At 41.9% G+C, this 19,626-nt stretch overlaps 1 protein-coding gene across 2 annotated transcripts in view; it reads left to right on the forward strand.

Moving 5' to 3' along the window:
• adam10a (ADAM metallopeptidase domain 10a) overlaps positions 1-19,626 on the forward strand; it is a 136,189-nt gene that overhangs the window by 1,858 nt on the left and 114,705 nt on the right. The window contains exon 1 of one of the 2 annotated variants that reach the window (XM_078241424.1): positions 1,001-1,124. The exons of the other annotated variant lie outside the window; for it this stretch is intronic. Within the exon in view, the coding sequence (XP_078097550.1) occupies positions 1,094-1,124 (31 nt within the window). The 5' untranslated portion in view covers positions 1,001-1,093. Of the gene's footprint in view, positions 1-1,000; positions 1,125-19,626 lie in introns of those variants that run through there. 2 annotated transcript variants of the gene reach the window in all.

Consider the following 19,626-nt stretch of genomic DNA (forward strand, 5'->3'; position numbering starts at 1 on the left):
AACTCTCTCCCTCTCCCCCCCCCCACAACTCTCTCCCTCTCCCCCCCCCCCACAACTCTCTCCCTCTCCCCCCCCCCCCACAACTCTCTCCCTCTCCCCCCCCCCCCCACAACTCTCTCCCTCTCCCCCCCCCCCCCCCCAACACTCTCCCTCTCCCCCCCCCCCCCCCAAACACTCTCCCTCTCTAAACTGACTTTCTCCAGTCCAGCATTAGGGAAATCTCTCCTTTCTCACACACACACACACACACACCCACACACCCTCCCCCACATATACCCCATGTTTACCCCCCCCCCCCCATATACCCCAATGTCTATTTTGGATTCTTTTTCCCCGCCCCCCCCCAAAAAAAACACATTTGATCTCTTTCTATCTCTTTTTGTTTTTTAATGTTATTTCTCCTTTCTCACTGCCCAAAAAAACCCAGTTCCTGAACACCCTGTGTTGGTTCTGAAAGCTGCTTTCAGGCCACTCTGCATGTTCCAGCAAGTCGGCGACACTCAGCATCACATCACCATCTCTCTCTCTCCCTCCTGTTTGTCTCCTGCTTCGATTCAGCAGCGAGGCAAGGAGGGTAAATGACGAGAGCTGGTTTCCACTTGTGGTCTGTGTTCAGGCAGTTTCAGACCTTGACTGCCTCCCCACCCAAACACAAGTGTCATTCTGCTGCAGTTTCCAACACGGGTAATCACTTCCCCGACTCATCGCCTTTCGTTCAGCATGATTGTTTCGAGAAGAATAACGTCTCCCACATACCAAGGAACGCGAGACGTGGGCACTAAGTGTATACAGTATTTCGTCCTCGTGTCATAAACTGATAAAGCTGACCGAGTGTTCTATGGCACTTTGTCATTCACAGTAGTAATAAAGTTGCCAAGTTATTCTCCCAGTCGTTGGTGACTTGGGTCACCTCAGCCTGTGTAAACGTGGGTGTTACCGTTCTAGGAAACGTGAGTCATGATTCCCTATTATTCCTCATTCTGTGTGGTGACTGTTGGATGGACTGTGCAAGAGGTGGAATGGTCTTCGAGGTTGTGTCTTGCACAATTGTTGTTGAACAGTTAGCACCTCGAGGTTAACTGCAGCGACCTGTATGTGGGACCGGCCATCCACTTGTATTATTGGTATGTTCAGAATTGAAGCCAAGTAAAACGCATTAAAATTTTAGGTTTAGTAAGTTCAAAAACTTGAGTTTTTATTTATTAGTGTCAGAAGTTGGCTTGCATTAACACTGCAGTGAACGTACTGTGAAAATCCCCGAGTTGCCCCCACACTGGTGCCTGTTTGGGTACACTGAGGGAGAATTTAGCATGGCCAGTGCACCTAACCAGCACTTCTTACGGACTGTGGGAGGAAACGGGAACACATGGAGGAAACCCATGCAGACACGGGGAAACTCCACTCGGACAGTGACCCAAGCCGGGAATCGAGCTGGGCCCCTGGCACTGAGGCTGACACCACTGTGCCACGTTTTCACTGTCGATTATATTTTAGTTCTGTTCTGAGATATGAAGTGATATCTTAGGAATAGTCTCCACCAATCTGGTATGATCTATTTAGTGCAGGAATATTAATGAGGCTTGGTTGAGATTGTCCTGGATGTGATGATGTAAGTTGTGGTGTTCCCTGTTTTCTATCACTTGCCTTACGTTTTTGGTAAAGGGAAGGAAGAGAGGAGAGTTGCTGTTTGGAACAGTAAGCTATTTATTCTAATCAATAAGGCACACTGAAGGCACAGTGAGGTCATGCTCTGTTTCAGCTATGTTTCGAGAGATCACTGGGCAACAGTGGGAAGCTTTCCCTAATTATTTGTTCTCCCTTTTCCTCTGTAATGCACAAGGAAGCTATGTTGTTCAAATCCACTGAATTTTGGAGTTCGGTTCCTCTGGGTGGCACAGTGATTTGCACTACTGCCTCACAGCGCCAGGGACCTGGGTTCAATTCCAGCCTTAGGTGACTGTCCGTGAGGAGTTTGCACATTTTCCCCGTGTCTGCGTGGGTTTGCTCCGGTTTCCTCCCACAGTCCAAAGATGTGCAATTTAGGTGGATTGGCCATGCTGATTGCCCTTGGTGTCCGAAGGTATGTAGGTTAGATGGATTCGCCATTGGAAATAGTGGGGATAGAACAGGGGAGAGGGCCTTGTTAACATGCTTGGTCAGAGAGGCGATTCAAACTTGATGGGCTGAATGGCCTCTGCACTGTAGGGATTCCATGATGTTCCAAGGATCTATTTATTCAGCACAGTGTATAAGATTATTTGAGGTTGCGTTACAATGGTAGGGGTCAGTGAGCTCAGATGGCTCGCGTGCTTCAGAATAATGCCAACAGCACGGATTCAATTTCTCCTTCTGGCTGAGGTAGACTTGGGACCTGCCTACTCGCCCTGCATCTGAGTGTGGAAGGTGATGGCAAGTCACCACTGACAAGGCTCAAAGTGAAACATCAGCAGACAGAGTCCAAGGACCTACCTGCAGCACAAATGCAATAGAACATTGGAAATAGCATGCTATTGAAAATGAGCAAGTTGATGTATAGAATTTTTCTGGATTTCTCTTTTGCTGATGACATCACCGTTGTGGGTCGGATTTCAAACAACGATGAGACGGAGCACCTGAAAGAGAGAATCTGGTGAACTGGCGTAACGACAATAATCTCTCCCTCAATGTCAACAAAACGAAGGAGATGGTCATCAACTTCAGGAAGTGTAGTGGAGGACATGCCCCTGTCTACATCAATGGGAACGAAGTAGAAAGGGTCGAGAGCTTCAAGCTTTTAGGTGTCCAGATCACCAACAACCTGTCCTGATCCCTCTACACCGATGCTATAGTTAAGAAAGCCCACCAATGCCTCTACTTTCTCGAGGCAAAGGAAATTTAGCATGTCCACTACGACTCTGATCAACTTTTACAGATGCACCATAGAAAGCATTCTTTCTGGTTGTATCACAGCTTGGTATGCCGCCTGCTCTGTCCAAAAGTGCAAATAAAACTACCAAGGGTCGCGAACGCAGCCCAGTCCACCACGCAAACCAGCCTCTCATCGATTGACTCTGTGTACACTTCATGCTGCCTTGCAAAAACAGCCAGTGTTATCATGGACCTTACGCACCCTGGACCTACTCTCTTCCACCTTCATCCTCAGGAAAAAGATACAGAAGTCTGAGGACATGTACCAGCTGACTCGAACAGCTTCTTCTCTGCATCAGACTTTTGAATGGACCTACTTCGTTGAAAGTTGATCTTTCTCTACACTTCCGCTATGACTGTAACACTACATTCTGCACTCTACTTTTCTTTCCTATGAACGGTATGCTTTGTCTGTATAGCTCACAAGAAATAATACTTCTCACTGTATACTAATGTGACAGATCAAATCTATCTTTTGAATAGTGTGAATTAATCTTGTGACACAGGTAACAGTGGTATATGGGACTCTCCTTTCATGCTTGATATTGTGTAGTGGATTTTGTGTCTGAAATTCCCTGTTAGTTTCCACCCATTTGTTTCTCCCCACAATCAGAGGAAGTCTTCATTCCTTGAGCACTCAGTCAGTTACGTGGGAAAATCTTTCCAGTCTAAATATGCCAGATGCTCTCTTTAACTCTAAGGTTGATCGTCACTGAAGATGTTCCTATGTGAGATTTGCTTTTTTTAACAACTTGTTTGATCTGTACTTGCAGAGGACGCAGTTTATTAAAATAAAAACTAGCCACCTTATTAAGGATGTAATTTTATCAGTGGTGGGAGGTTGAGTGCCAAAGTCCTGGCCAGGCTCACTTCTACTGAGGTTTTCAAAGAACAGGAGCTTTTCATGAATTGGTATAGTTTTGAATTTTTAGTGATTCACTTTAGGCTGCCATGTGGAGTGTAATTGTGTGATTATGTGGCAAGTTGGCTTTCATTTGCTTAGTTTGTGGTCAAGAGAATTTGTTTGTCCTCTTTATTAAAGACGACGGATACGTTAAAACTGACCATCAATCTGTAGAAATAATTCAGATCAGTCATAACATTACTTTTCATTATCTGATGAAAAATGATTTGCGTTTTTCTCGAGTGAAATTTGATTTGGATGGTAGAAATCCTAATTTGTTTCTGGGTGTTCTCAATTCTTCTTGATTTCTGTTGCTTCCTTCCCAACATAAAGATGACATTAAGTTGGTATGTAAGCGCGGTTAATGTTGTATTTGTTTGATTCTCTGGAGGGGAAATCTTGGTTATTCTTGTCACAAGCCTTTTGCTGCTTTTGTAAACTAAAGTCATTAAAAAGTGATTTTCTGTTGGTCATCAAATGACTCCTGTTTACATCCAGTAAAGGAACGCAAAGATGTTTTGGCTTCTTTATGGGCCTCAAGATAATAGAGAAGCTTGAGTTTTTAGCACCAGGTTATTCAGAATGAAATATATTTTAGTTTGACTACTTTTGGGTTAGGTTTCCATGAATGTAATTGAGTATTATTGCTCGGGAATGTACGAGGAACTGTTCCTCACGATGAAGCCTGAATCGACAATATGAGAACACTGGCAGTTGAGCATGAAGCATGAAATTTTGAGGCTGACACACGAATGTGGATCTGAGGAATGCTGTGCTGTGAAGGTGCCATATCTTTTAGATGTGACGTTAAGCCAAGGCCCCATCTGCTTGCTCAGGTTCATGTAAAAGATCTCATGACATTATTTTGAAGGTGAAATATCCTGGTATTGTGGACAATTTTTATCTCTGAACCAACATTACAAAAGAAACATTGTCTTGTCATTACCATATTGCAGTTTGTGCGTGTTTGCTGTATGGCAATTGACTATGCCATGTTTTGTACAATGCACCAGTGACTGTAATTCTTTGGCTGTAAAGCACTTTTGAGATGTCCACTGGTTGTGAAAAACACTAAAATCTAAGTTTTTTTTTTTGGGTGGAGAGGGTGTATTGGGAACATTGTGCCAAGCCTTTTCTCCCTAAATGCGTTTTTCCCCAGGATCACTTCATAGTGACCAGAAATGGTCGCCAACTGATTTTCTCCTGTTATCTTCCTCCCTACCTTCAAAGCTCGCAGTCTCTGGTTGTACCCAAACTGCCATGCTGTCCAAAATCCACTCCTCCACTTGCTTTTACAGGATAAACTCTAATGTCTAGCGCACAATCCCATAAACTAAAATGCCAGAGCCGTTAAACAGTGAGCTTTTATTTTCTATATTATTTTTGAAATCCAAGTACAATACGTCTACAGACTCCGCTTTTATCTTTGAGCTATGGACAAGTTAATAAAATGCTTAGGTTGATTTATTTTTAAACATGATGTATTCTCTTTCTAGCCCCTCTTCCCTTGCTTTGAATTTGAGGATGCTTCTGTCATTGTCATGTGCACAATTTTGCAGCAACTCACAGTAATCCATTGATGAGCAAGATTATATGCCAAGTACAGTGGGTGGGACACGAAAGTAAATGGTTATATTATTTGGAAACAATGAAAGTGGTTGTTGTATCATGAACGAGTGTTATGTAAGCACAGACCATGGATGGAGCATGGTCTTTGTGGCTCAGCAATGTGTCTGATGGTGCATTTTAGCTGCAGAGAGAAACCTGATTTTTCGCTAACTTGCCGTTTGGTTTTGTTCTAATTTTGTCTTTAAATCTGTTCAGTGCACCACTTTTGAGCTGGAAAGTGGCCTTTTTCCCGCCCACTCACCAATGACTTTGTAACAGCTGCAAACAGACCGGCACAGACAAGTTTGCCTGCCAGAGTATTGTTTCCCTTCAAGGTGGGAAATGCCTGGTTTCCACTTGACCTCTGATAGACAGTGCAGCCAAGCTAATGATGGGGTGTGGAATTGTGGCTGAGAGTCTTATCTTTCCAAAATCCGGTTGCATTGAAGTGTCTGACTGAAAAACCATGTAAGGAATAATGTATGAATTTCATTGTCAGCCTTAGGGTGGAGTGAATGAGTGTTAGGAACCCTAACCCAAGTCTGAAAGAGGAAAGTTTCAAATGACTCGTGGGAGAAAGCAAGAGAACGAATAGATATTGGCAGTGGGTCACAGGAGCTTTCTGCTCTATTCTGTCGCTCTGAGAGCAGCTATTACTGCTTAGCTGTTAATTATTCAGCATCAAATTGTCCATCTGAAGATTGCTTATTGCATTAAATATTTGTAAGCAAATTACAACCCTTTGCACATAGTTCTGAAGATTTGGATGGGATATCAAGATTTATGGTACATGTCTCTAAATGCAGAAAACATGCGTTGAATGTGGATGAATTGGTTCTTTGACACCTGATTTGCTAATAGATTTTCTGTTTTCTTGTGCTGGTCGAACTGAACTCAAACAAGAATATAATGTTGGCAGCTGCTGTATGAGAAAGAAACTGATGAATAAACAAATTTGTACATGGTGAAACTAGACTAATAGGACAGAATTGTCATCATTGCTTGTCATTCAGTATTGAAGAAGACTATGTTCATTTGTCATCCAGGTGTTGGGCTGTGTGGATGTGCAAGTGGCTGGTGAGTCCTATCTTGGCACAATGTTCTAGTGCAGTGAGGACAGGACAGTGAGGCTGGCAGGTAATTGGGGGGCACTGCTCACACCAATTTTATGTGCCTTGTGCTTATTTTGGGCTGACACTATCCGTTTGCTCGTGTGCCTTTTGCAATTGCATTCCTCCAGGCTAACTGATCCTGGGTAAGGGTTTCCCATAATGCAATGCCTATTTTGAGGTCCTTGAGGGAGGCTTTGTGTTTTATGTGGCTGTCATGGGAGTGTGCTCCATTCAACAGTTGACTGTAGAAGATTGGCTTCGGGAGTCATTTGTCATACATTCTGGTGACAGGTCCAGCCCATCGAAGCAGTTTTTTTCATAATGTTCAGATGCTGACCTTGCTGCTTCTTGCAAGGACCTCTGTCTGGGACTTGAACTTGCCACTTGATGCTGAGGAGCTTGTGGAGGCAGCAGAGGTGGAAGCGATTGATTTTCTTTGCGTGTCATTGGGAGGCAATCCAGGTCTCAGTGAGGTAGAGAAGAGTGGGGTGGGCGACTGCTCGGTAGACCTTGAGCTTAGTTGATAGGTTCACAGCTTGACCTTCCCATACTGAAAATCAACATGTACCAAAGAGCACACTGGCCTTGGCATTTTGAGCATTGTCATCAATATGCACACAGTGCAGCCAAGATAACTCAACTTGTCGACAGTGGTCAGCCTCTAGTCACTTAGTTGCATTGATAGGGCTACCTAGAGCAGGTTGGAGAATGATTTCTATCTTGTGCTGATTGTGAGACCAAAGTTATCGCAGGCTGCGGAGAATAGATCCATGATGTGCTGCATGTCCACCTCACTTAGTGTTTATTACACAATCATCAGCAAATAGAAAGTCAGGCAGTCTATCAATGAGGACCTTGATATTGTCCTGGAGGTGTTAGAGGTTGAAGAGTTTGCCATCTATTTGGTAGTTATGCCTATGCCTGGGGTCGTCCTCCTGGAAGATGTTAGTGAGCATAGCTGAGAACATGATGCCAGTATGCACTGTTGTTCCACTCCATTGGTGACAGGGAAGGAGGCCGAATTCTCATTGTCATCGAGGATGCAGACCTATGTGCCTACATGGAACTGTCGTACCATCTAAATTTGTCTGGGCACCCAAATTTAATAATTTTAGAGCCCTTCATGGCTGACAAAGAAGGCTTTGGTTAGGTCGATAAAGGTGGCGTCTAGGACCACCTTTGATGATGTCTAGGTGGCTGACAATGTTTTGCATTTGGTGAACAGCCAACACCATGTCCATGTTTTCCCCAAACTTTGCTAAAACCACACTGGCTCTCCAGAAGTAGACCTTGTTCAAGATGGAATATGAGCCTGTTTGGAAGGATTCTGGCACGATCTTTCCAGCAATGGACAGAAATTCTCTATGGTTGTCTCAGGACTAGTGGTTGCCTTTGCATTTGTAGATGGAAACAATGAAGGTGTCTTTGAAGTCTTGTGAAAGGACCCCTTGTTTCCACATGGACTGGAAGAGCTGGATGTGGTTTCTGAACAGTTGTGATCATTGTTTTTATCTATCTCCACTGGATTTTGGCTCCAAAGGCTTTGCCATTTGATGATTGCTCTCCTGCTTTGTTTCCAGCAATGTAGGTGGAGTGCCGAGAGCAGGGTTGGTGTTGACCTGGGGCAATCCATTTACAGATTTGTCATCAATGTGGGATGGTCTGTTCAGGATGTTATTGAAATGCTCAGCCTATCTTAAGAAGATCTGAGATTTTTCTGTGGCGTAGTCCAATCAGCACTGAGTAGCTGAGAGGAGCTGGCTGCTTGAGGGCTGTAGACCATCCTGACAGATTCCTTGAAGCATTCCATGTCATTTTTGCCAGCGTAGGCTTGTTTTTAATCTGCTTTGTGACTCAACCACTGTTCTGCATCTCACATAGTCTGTGTTGGACTGTGCTGCAGATGTTATAAGCAGTTGTTTTCGCTTTGGCCTTGTCATTTAGGAACACTCTGTAATGTGTATTTTTTTTCAACCAGGTGCTTGATCTGTGTCATTTTCATGCAACTAGTCCAGATGTTTTGCGCTTGGTGGAACAAAGTGTCTTGTAATCTGTGGTGTACACAGTATACTGTAGGGAAGCCCAGATTTTGTCGATTGCCTGAGGATCTGAAGGTCACTCAGCCTCTTTAGATCATTGAGCTGCATTGGGTTTGATGTTGTCAATCTTCAATCTTGAGGTGTTTAGATGCTTGGGGATTTATGTCACTGAAGGGCATCTCTTTGGCTCAACAATCGGGCACATTTTGGAGATGGCAAGTCTGTCAGTCCAGCAGTCAACACCACACATCATGTTGGTCACCCTTGGCCGCTGTGTGTCATTCTTCCTGACAATGATGTAATCCATGCGGTGATGGGTTAGTGACGAAGCAGCAGCTATAATTCACTGGAGCTGTCGCTGCAGACCTGCACATATGCGACTCAGGCCCGAAGGTTGTCTTGCACTGAACAGCAGCTACCTGTGTGCCTGAGCAGCCCTTTCCAGGATGGCACTGCTCACTTTTGTACTCTGAGGAAGGGGCTAGAAATGTTGCCCCCAAAACGTGGCCAGCTTGCCACAACTGGCAGGCATCACTTTTTAGTAGTAGCAATATCAAAGAGAAAGAAAGCAAATGTGACACCTCTTGCTTATGGTGCATGGAATGTGCGCACTCAGCACCCTTGTGGGCAGAGAGCGAGCCCAATACAAAGTTGACATTGCTGCACCCAGTGAAATGCGCTTTGCAGAGGAAGCTCAACTCTGGCAATCAGGAGCAGGGTGCATCTCCTGGAGTGGTTGAGCCAAATGGGACTGACACTGGGCTTCACAGCGGTAAATGAACTGGAGACCAAGCTGATCAGCCTTCCAAAGGGTCCAACTGACTGCCTCAGACAAGAGACAAGCTGCTGTCATCTGTGCATATGTCACAACAATGACCAAACCTGAAGTCACCAAGGAGAAATTGTATGAAGACCTCCACTCCTGACTACGGTGACATTGAAGTCAGGCAAGCTGACCATACTTGGTGGCTGCAATGCCAGAGCTGGCACAGATCACCAAATGTGGGGAGGTGTTATTGACAAAAGTTCAGTTTGAAAAAGCAACAGCAATGGTCTTATACTCTACAGATCTTTGCCAAGTATGAGCTGCTTTTTATCAATCGTCTTCCAGATCCTGTTGTACCTGTTAATTCTCAGGTGCTTTCAACCAGTTTACTTAAAGGTTTTACCCCGGTGTCCTTATTTGCAAGATGGACCAAGGACAAACACAAGTAAAGGTTCAAGTTTATTAATAATAACACTATTAACCCTTAAATTACCCACATAAAACAAGAGGATACTACAGATTCAAGTATACTACCCGTAAAGATGGTTTGGTTGAACTGCAGGCCTGATTCACTGAGTCCCTCTGGTCCGTCGTCACGAAGGTAATATTCCTTCCTTCCTTCCTTCGGTCAGTCTTCCGAATGGGCAAGGCTGTCTCTTTCGTTGTGTCTTCGCTCCTGTGTGTCTCAAAGTGTGTCCCTTTATCCCCCAGCCTGCTTGCCTTTCCAGAAACTTCTCTGGCTTCCGGCCAATGAGGTTCCAGGAGGGGGTTCCAATACCCAGTGGGTTTCTTGATGTCTGCCTGACAGGACACTAGGGTCCGCCCCCAGGTGTCTTATCTTCATGCTGTTGAACTTGTTATCAGATCAGGAACTCTTGGTGACAGAAAGTCTGGCCCGATCTGGGTTTCTAACAATAGGGCGGTGCATTTCAACGAGGTGCAATGATCTCCTGCTAAGCATCAGTAACGACCTTTGATGGGTGGTCGATGGGTCAGGCGCAGACAAGTTTGTGTATTGTACAATTGGCCTGCCTGAGGTTTGACTGTTTGGTTTTAATATGCTCAATTCTTTAATTTAGGATATCCAATTTTATCAGCCTTAAAACTAGGCCCTGTTTATATCACCACAATCCCAAAATAAAATAAGATATCCTGCAAATGCCCTCACTCTGGGCACTGGCATCTTATTGGCTATATCATTGTCAGGAAGAATAATAGGATGATGTTTGACCTCTGATTTATGTGTTTTCCTGTGCTGATCCCACTGAACTTGAGTAAACACACACACACAACGTTGGAAGCAGCTGTGTGTGAGGAAGAAACTGATGAATAAGTAACCTTGTACGTTATGAAAGCTGGACTAAGTGGACACAATTGTACAGAGATGCTGGAAACGCAGCTGATAATTTCTAGCATGTGTGATGAATGAAGTAGTACGTTGAATGCTGTGCAGAGTTGTGCTGTCAGTCCATTCTTACAATGCAATCTAATTTTGAAATTTGGATACTATTTAACTGGATTGGTAATGGATAGTTCATCATTTTCCTCTGTCTTGTCTTTTTGGTATTTGGAGAACACTTGAAAGGGAAGTTGTATATGGATGAGTAGAGTTGTGTAATGGAATTTGAATGTGTTCTAACGGCCAAAAATGAACTGCAAATTTCTGAAAAATTAATTCCATTCTTTTTCCTTAACCTGTTACGGTTTGTTTTGGGCCATTTTTCTTTCGTATATAGTGCGTGTTTCAGTGTTTAGAAGTGATTTTTGTAAAGGTTGCACCAATCTACTTCAGCCTATCTTAATATGTAAGATGCTGCTGCAGCAGTTAAATTCTGTGCAAATAGGCTGCACTGTTCCATGGCCTGCAGGTTGCTCTTAATCATCAACATCTGGTTTCTATTTTTCTTGTTGTTTTCTCTGGAGTCAAGAATGATTTGCATGTCCCCCTGTAACTTTGACCAGCAGTGCTTGGGAGGGTTTCATAAGGAAGGTGAATGGAAGATGGTAACTCGATGCAAAGCTGGGGGAATGAAGCACTGATAGCAGTGCCATCTTTTGGATGAAGTGAAACAAGAACCCCATCCTGGGTGGATATTCAAGATGCCATTGTGCTATTGGAGAGATCTCCACGGATTATTTTGTCCATTTGATGCACTTGCCTTCAAGTGTGCAAACATGACTTCCACCTTTCCCAACATAACAGTGACAGAAAAAAGTAAGGGTGTTGAGAGGAAACCTTTTTTTACAACGGCATGGTTAGGATCTGAACTGCACAGTTTGGTGAACAAGTTCAATTGAGGCTTTCAAAAGAGCAAAAGGTCTTACAAAATCTAAACAAAAATGCAGGGGCTATGGGATGAATGGGTCTCGGTGCGTTGCCCTTGCAGAGAGAGCAGGCATGGACATGAAGAGCTGAATGGCCTCCTGTGTTGTACCTTGCAAAAATTAGTAATTGTTAAGCATTTGGGACACCCTGAGGTCATCGTCATTTTTTTCTTTTTTTTACCAGTTATCTGAGATCAAGTAATTTGTACTGTATTTGATAATCTGAACTTGGGAAATTGGCTTCATTGAACAAATAAATATCAATTAAAACAATCAATTACCCCCACTTGACTGTTAACTTTGAGCAAAATAGAAAGTATTAATCAGAGGCCATCTGAAACCAAATCAATTTAATTGAGGCGAATGGAAATGAAAAATAAGATTTCAAGGGGCCGCAACCTAGAAGCAAGGTGTGAATGAATTCAGCAAATTTACGACTTGGTTCCTATAATGTTTAATTGCCACAGAATCAGTTCTGAGCTTGTAGGGACTTCAGTTATAAAGTGGCAGCAAGAAGGCAATGACCATATTGACTCTCTGTCCAAGGTTCGAAGAATCTCCGAAGACACCTACTATGTTGAGATGTGGTCAGACAGCCTGATAACATTGTGGTCTTGGAGTGCCCATGAATTCTGGGTTCAGGTTGTTGGGTAGAAAGATTTCTGCTAGGGTACTCAACTAAGGGCTGAACCAGTAATTACACAATGAAACATAGATGTTTCACTAACTAAATGTGCCAGAATGACACGAATAAATGCAAGCACATCAATTGTACAGCAAAATACATACACATCAGATCATTTGCCTTAGCCAGTTCATATAGGCATTTATACTCTGAGCAAACTTTTGGTCACATTTGCTAATTTTTTCTTGTATTCCTTCTATCTACCTATACAATCAGTTTTTGCCTTGATGACTGACCCTTTAAATGAACTACAGATAGCTTTCTGAAGAAATTTCTCTCATCTTCCGTACTTTAATCATGTACTGATGGTCCATTTTTCTTCACCGCACACAATTGGAAACATTGTTTCCATTAATTCTGTCCCATCCTTGTATAATATGGTACCAAATTGTGCATCATACTCTAAGGTCTTGTTTAGGCTCATAATTGCCTTCTGATTTTTAGATTGCATCTTGAGTAGTTTAATTAGAGTTTCTTATGGTTGTAGCAACCTGAGGTAGTGTTAATTTTTAGAACCTATATCCCCTAGGCATTTGACCAAACAGCATACTTCCAATCAGAGTGCAATTGCTGTTCGTTTTTTCAACTAAATTTCATGACCTCGAGCTTGTTTTAAACTCTGCCACTTTTCAAGCTCATTGCCCTGTCTTAGAATTGTCATTGCAGTTTCCTTTGATCTTCTAGAGAATTAACTACTTCCCATTTTCATACTGTCAAATGTTACCACAATTCCCTTTAGATCTGTACCAAAATAAATGCACAAAATAAGCAGAAGTGACCCCAGCACTGAATGATACAGAGCACCACTCTAGAAAAACTGTCCTTAACTCCTACCCTTTCTTCCCTCCAATTAACTTTTAATTCATTTTCTGTCTTAATTCTGAACCTGTTCATTTTCCCAGTAATATCCTGAAGGGGTACCTTGACAAAAGTCTACTCTTGCTGCAATCACCCACTACATTTTCCCCCCCAACATTATATTTTGTATTGAAAGAACTATCAAGCATTATCTTCCTTGTCTAAGTAGAGTAAATTTTTCCTGTCTAGTGAATTTTGGTATTCATGGTGCTGTTGAAGGTTTCTGTTTTCAATTTGATAACTATCAGGCTGAGTTATACACAAAACTGACTCTGACTTAGAAATTTAACTTGAGTGTAAGAGGCAAATGAGAGAGCATTATACTGAGCCAATGGTGTGCTCTTCGGTTGGGGTGAGACACATTGTCACAGAATGGAGTATTTGACAGTGTTAGTTATAATGTGAATTTGTCTTGGTACTCGCAACATCATTGTTCAGTTTAAGCAAGTGTCTCTGGAAACTGATGTCCTCCGTTAGATACCCTGACAGGCCATGAATGGAGAGTGCTGTCGCAGCCTGTCGTTTCTGAGAGCAGAATTTCATTCGTGTCATATTAGAGGATGCGACATATCTGCTTTTAGCTGCCTGTAACTTGCAGTTTTCCACCATGGCACACTAATGACAGACAATTAACTGGCACCCATTGATAACTCAGTTGTCTGAAAATATTCTTTCAAATAGAATCCACTATGATTTTTGCATTTGATTTTCTGTAAACTCGAATATCCATTGTCCTTGGATTAGTGAGGGAGAAAGGTTTGTGTGTCATTACTGTTACAGTTCAGGTGAGAAACTCAAGTGTTTTATAAAGCCCGCCTGCATCAGAAGTTTTGCATCTTGAATTTGGCTAGGATAAGCATGAGATGTTTCACTTCAGGTGTGAATCAAAAGACCCACTGGGGAGCTTTTATCAAACAAAGTTTAATTAAGAATAACGTGTATAGTAAGAAAATTAGCAAGAAATTTTATCAATTACAAATAAGAAAGAAAAGAATCACTATAATGTATAACCCTTCATGAATATCTTTTAATGTGTTCCAATTAAAACAAAAATCCATAGACAACAAAAAACCCTTTTTGTTTCAAGGTTTAACACAACACAAACTAATGCTAACTTGATACTGGGATCGAGGCCATTCGTTGAATTCTGCAATTCAATGCCCTTGAGACTCAGAACAGTTGGAAGACAGGACAGCTTTCCAAAACACCAGAGAGGCTCGGGTCCAGCCCCCAAGAACAGGTTTTCACCCTTCAGGAAAACAAAATCCATGTTTTCAGCCAACTAGCAGAATTTTCAAAACAACTGTCCTTTCTAAAACTCAACTTGCAGAACTGAAACCAAAAACAACCCTTGTCACCTGACCTGCACAAAGTTTTTCTTTTCTCCCACCAATGACATCACCTAAGGCTTTGCTGCAGAAAGCATGTTTTAAAAAAAATAACTTCTCAAAGACACACAGCACATTACCCATTGACATGAGGATAGTGTCTAGTTTGGTTTTAGTCCCAGTTATACAACCTCTTGAAACATTCACGCACGTCATGTGGACAAGATATTGGAGTGGCTTTGGTACCTCTGGAATTGCATTCTATCAATATTGTCACTATTCGTCTAACTTTGTTTCCACGGGATTGGTGATTTTTCATTATTTTCCATAATTATATCATCATACCCTTTTTATGTGCTGCATTTCTTTCTTAGAAGATACTGCTGCTTCTAGGGAGAGAATTCAGTGATTAGAGTGTTGGGTTGTTGTGATTGATGTGTTTTAGGAGTATAGTTCTTGGCTTCGGATTTGTGTTTTTTTCAATGTAGGATAAAATAAGACGCCTGGCTTGAGAAACTGGTAAATAAACCTGAAATAATAGCAAATGGAAGGGTCGCCTCTTTTTTAAATGTCACAGTGAGTAGTGATGTGAAAAGAGGATGTCACAAGTAAATGTGAAATCCATGGAAATTGGAAGATTGTATTTCACATTGTTTGACCTGCGAAGACAAAATTATTTGTGATTAATTGCCTGTCGAGGAAAAATATACTGTCTTGAATTTTTTTGTTACATTCTGCTTTAGAGACTTCAAGGAGTAATGTGTTTTCTACGTTGCAGTGGTGAGATGCAGCTATGTGGGACACAAGTGCAACCAGATTATGATCGTCAATTAAAAGATTCTGGAAGGATGAATTTTGATCGTTGCTTAGAACACTATTTAACGCAGCTCAGACGAACCTTTTATATAGCTCTTACAAATTAATTCAGTGAACAGATTTAGTTCAAAGATTAAGGTAAGAGTGTGACATTTCCACCTTTTGGAATGGATAGAAGTGCATCATTGGCAGTCTGTGAAACTTCTGCTGTGAAATATCTTAAATGAAGATAACATTTTTGTATCAAGGGTGATGTTGCTTTGTCTATCGGAATTGCATTCTGCTATGAATGTGCATGAATAGAGTAAGGAATTCAGCCCACATTGTTGCAGCTTATAGATTTTATGTTTGGCTGAGTTGGTATTAGACCTTGTATCTTACTTATGACTTAAATTTATTTCTAGTTTTTTTTTAAAAAACCAGCTGTTTCCTTCCTAGCTCACAGGCCGAACTTTGTTTATGGTTCCTCCCTTGAATTCTTAAATGTAATTTCTATCTTTTGTCATGTTGTCCTCTCTGAGCTCACAAGAGCCACCTTCTGATCTTCAACCCAATTCTTGCTAAACAGGTGATTAAACTACATTCCACTGCCATGTATGTTATTGATCTTCACTGTTCTTTCTGTTCAGGTACTGTCACCATCTCCTTTTGAATCTACCATCATTATCTCTTTTTGAAAAATGAACCATGACCCCTTTGTCTTTTCAACAAAACTGCTGTATCTCAAGCTCCCTTTGACCTCCTACACTCATGCCCATGTTTCCTGGAACTCCAGCTGTTTCTACCTTTGCCACAGAACCAAAATGACTCATGAAAGTCATGAGTTGCATCCTTAGTGACTGTCATTCAAGTATTGCTCCTGGTCTTTCGTGACTGTCTGTGGTCTTTGACACGGTTGACCATATCGTCATCCTCCAGTGCTTCTTCATTGTCCTCCAGATTGATGGAACTGCACTCTCTGATTACATCACCTGTTCAGTTTGTGGCCGGAGAATCATCTGCAATGACTTCTCATTTACGCACTGATATCTCTGTAATCCCCACAAAGAGCTCGCCTTGGTCACCTACTATTGTCTACCTACATCCAGCCGCTAAGTGACTTCCTCTGAGGAAGAGTAACCCTGATAGTCAAGGATGACATAAAGTCAACATTTCAAGAGAATCTTGGCTCAGAGGATCAGAAGTGGGATCAGTTCAGATAGAAATGTGGAAAAACAAGGATCAGAAAATGCTGGCGGGGTATTTGGGCTCCCTGACAGTAGTGCTGCTGTTGGATGGCGCATCAACCAAAAAGTTTTTTTAAAAAAGCAATGCAATAGTTATGGGAGGTTTCAATTTTGATATAGAGTGGACATGTCAAATTGGCAAAGATCTTAAAAATGAGTTTATAGATGCTTATGGCATAATTGTGGAATCAACTGGAGGTGAAGCCAATTTGGGTCTCGTATTGTGCCATGAAACAGGGTGACTTTGTAATTTCATGGTGGTAGATTGCTGGAAAATAGAGATCACCATTGAATTCCATTTTACACTCCAACCTAACGGTTTATCATGATGTAAGTTGTGAGGGGACACCAAGAGGTTACAAAGAGATGCGGACAGGTTGAGTGAGTGGGCAACAAGGTGGCAGATGGATGACAATGTGCGGCAAGTGAGAGGTTATTCACTTCGTTCATAAGAATGGAAAAAACGGAATACTTTTCAAAGGATGTGAGGATGTGACAATTAGTATTAATTTTCAGTGCGACTTGGGTGTATTTGCACAAGGAACACATAGTTAGCATGTAAATTGCATGTTGAACTTTTGCAAGGGTATAAGCATAAGAAAGCTGTGGTTTAATTGTACGGAGCTTTGGTATGACTACACCTGGAGTACTGTGTGTAGTATTGGTCGCTATATTGGAAAAAAGATCTACTTGTTTTCAGCGGTGCAGCGAAGGTTCGCTAGATTGATTCCTGGGCTGAGAGTTGTACCAGGATTAGTGGCTCTTGTAATGATACTGTGCCTGTAAGAAATGTCTTTATCATGCTGCTTGTATGTTTAAAATTCAGCTCTGTTTTACACAGGGCCAATTTGTCTGAGCAACAGGCAGCTCAAATAGTGAGAAAGCAGGATAATGACTGATTTTAGCAAATGGTGTGTTTGTCTAAACAGTTAATATATTTTGTTGATTTAAGTTTCCCTTGGGGTTTCAGAGGTAGAGTTTTGATTAGGTTGATAGAAGAGAGTCATGTGCTAATGGGAAGAGCTAAGATGACGGAATATACACAGTTTCTCTCATTTTAAAAGTCAAATTTCTGCCTGGTCCTGAAAGAAGCAAGAGATGTTTGTTTCTCTCTCTCTCTCTCTCTGGAGATTGCTATTTGAGGCTGTCAGAAGACTAGTGTGTGTGTGTGTCTCTCTCTCTTTTTGAACAGGGGTTTTAAGTCTAAGAGGGATATTGCTTAAATTGGAACTCCTCCGGTTAGATTAGCAGTTAACAAGATAGTTAAGTTTAAGTATTGTTCAATTGGTAAATGTTAAGCTAATTCACTTGTTATAGTTGAACTGTGATGTCAAAGTTGACTTTGATAAAAGCTTCCCCTTGATACAAGCTTATCCTCTCATCAATGCCAAAATAGCAAATAGTTGAGTCTCGTTTAATTTACATAACTTGGAATTTCTGTTCTTGTACCCAAACAGTGTCTACATTAGGCCTTTACTCCATTTGGAGTTTAAAAGTATAAGAGGCAGTCGTTGAAGCATGCAGGATTCTGAAGGGGTTTGAAAAGTTGACACAGGAAACTTGTTTCCCCTGGCTGGGGAATCTAGAATTTGGGAGCACGGTCTCTGGATAAAAAGTCAATCGTTTCGGACTAATATGAAGAGAATTCTTTTCACTCAAAGGGTTGCAATCTTTGGATTTCTATAGCCTAGAGGCTTTGTGGATGCTCCATTGTTGAATGTAATGGTTTAGAAGGCTGAGCTTGACAGGTTTTTGGTCTCCAGAGATCAAGGGATATGGGGAGTGGACAGGAAAATAGAGTTAAGGCCGATTATCAGCCATGTTCCCATTGATCGATGGAGCAGAGTTAAGGAACCATATAGCCTATCCCTGCTCCTATTAATTATAATTAATCAAAATGTCATCAGAGCATGGTGGGGCCTAAACAATTTTGGCTTTTGAACAGCATTGTGACAAGCCCCGCGCACGCCTCCCAGACAACTGATTTGAATTTATTGGGGTAATTTATCTCTCAACCCTGAGGTCATTAGGATGGGTGCAGTACACGTTCTGAGTCTTTGTTTGAATCATGAGTCCAGTCTCTGAGGCAGAGGCCTAAATGTGCTCAAGTCTCATCATAAACTTTAACGCACGATTGGGAGTTCTTACCTGATTTTGGAAATTGGCACACAAGTTGGCTGGCCATCCATTTGTTTACACTTGGTGATGAACACGACAGCCAATAACAGTAGTGATATACTTCATATCAAAGCAATCTTTCCACTTGAGCTGAATTATATGGATGCACATTTCCTCCTCATGCTTAGTGTTGCTGCAATGGTTGCAAGCAGATTCTGGTAGTTGTATGAAGCTAGTGTCTGATTTGGATCTGGAATGTACTGCTTCAGTGGGTGGTAGAGGCTGATTCAATTGAGGCATTCAAAAGGAAATTCTATTATTATCTGAAAAGAAAAGTGAGGCAGCACTGGGGAGAAAAGTGGGAGAGTGCCGTCAGTTGAATTGGTGCTGCAGAGAAACCAGCGCAGGCAGGACGAGCTGAATGGCCGCCTCCTGTGCTGTAACTATTCTACGATTGTGTGTAAGGTGAGCAAGATGGCACAAAATACGACCGAGAAGTGGCATCTGATGAAGTATAAACCAGAACTGCTGACCCATGTGCTTGTATGCAAGATTTCAATCACGACACATCTATCCCTTTTCCTGTCACTGTTGCTGTGTGATAACTTGGTGTCTTCAAAAGATTTTCATGGCAGATGTCACAGTCTCCTTGCATTAATGCATGCATCACTTTATTGGAGTACTGAGTCATAGGAGATTGAATATGAAATCCGCTTTTGAAAATAAAGCTTTTGAGGCGTTTACTCAACTTCTGAAAAAAAAAACCTGGCAACTCCTGTGCCAGGTTCCAGCTGTTTTACATAATATTTGTCTGTGCTGATCAAAAATTGCAGAAAGGTGGTGTGCATTTCAAATTTGAATTGTAAATATTTATTAATGATTTAAAACCTAATATTTCACATGTGATGTAAAAAGCTGTATTCAAGTTACTATG

The sequence above is a fragment of the Mustelus asterias genome, chromosome 24 (assembly GCF_964213995.1).
Source record: "Mustelus asterias chromosome 24, sMusAst1.hap1.1, whole genome shotgun sequence".
Classification (NCBI taxonomy): domain Eukaryota; kingdom Metazoa; phylum Chordata; class Chondrichthyes; order Carcharhiniformes; family Triakidae; genus Mustelus; species Mustelus asterias.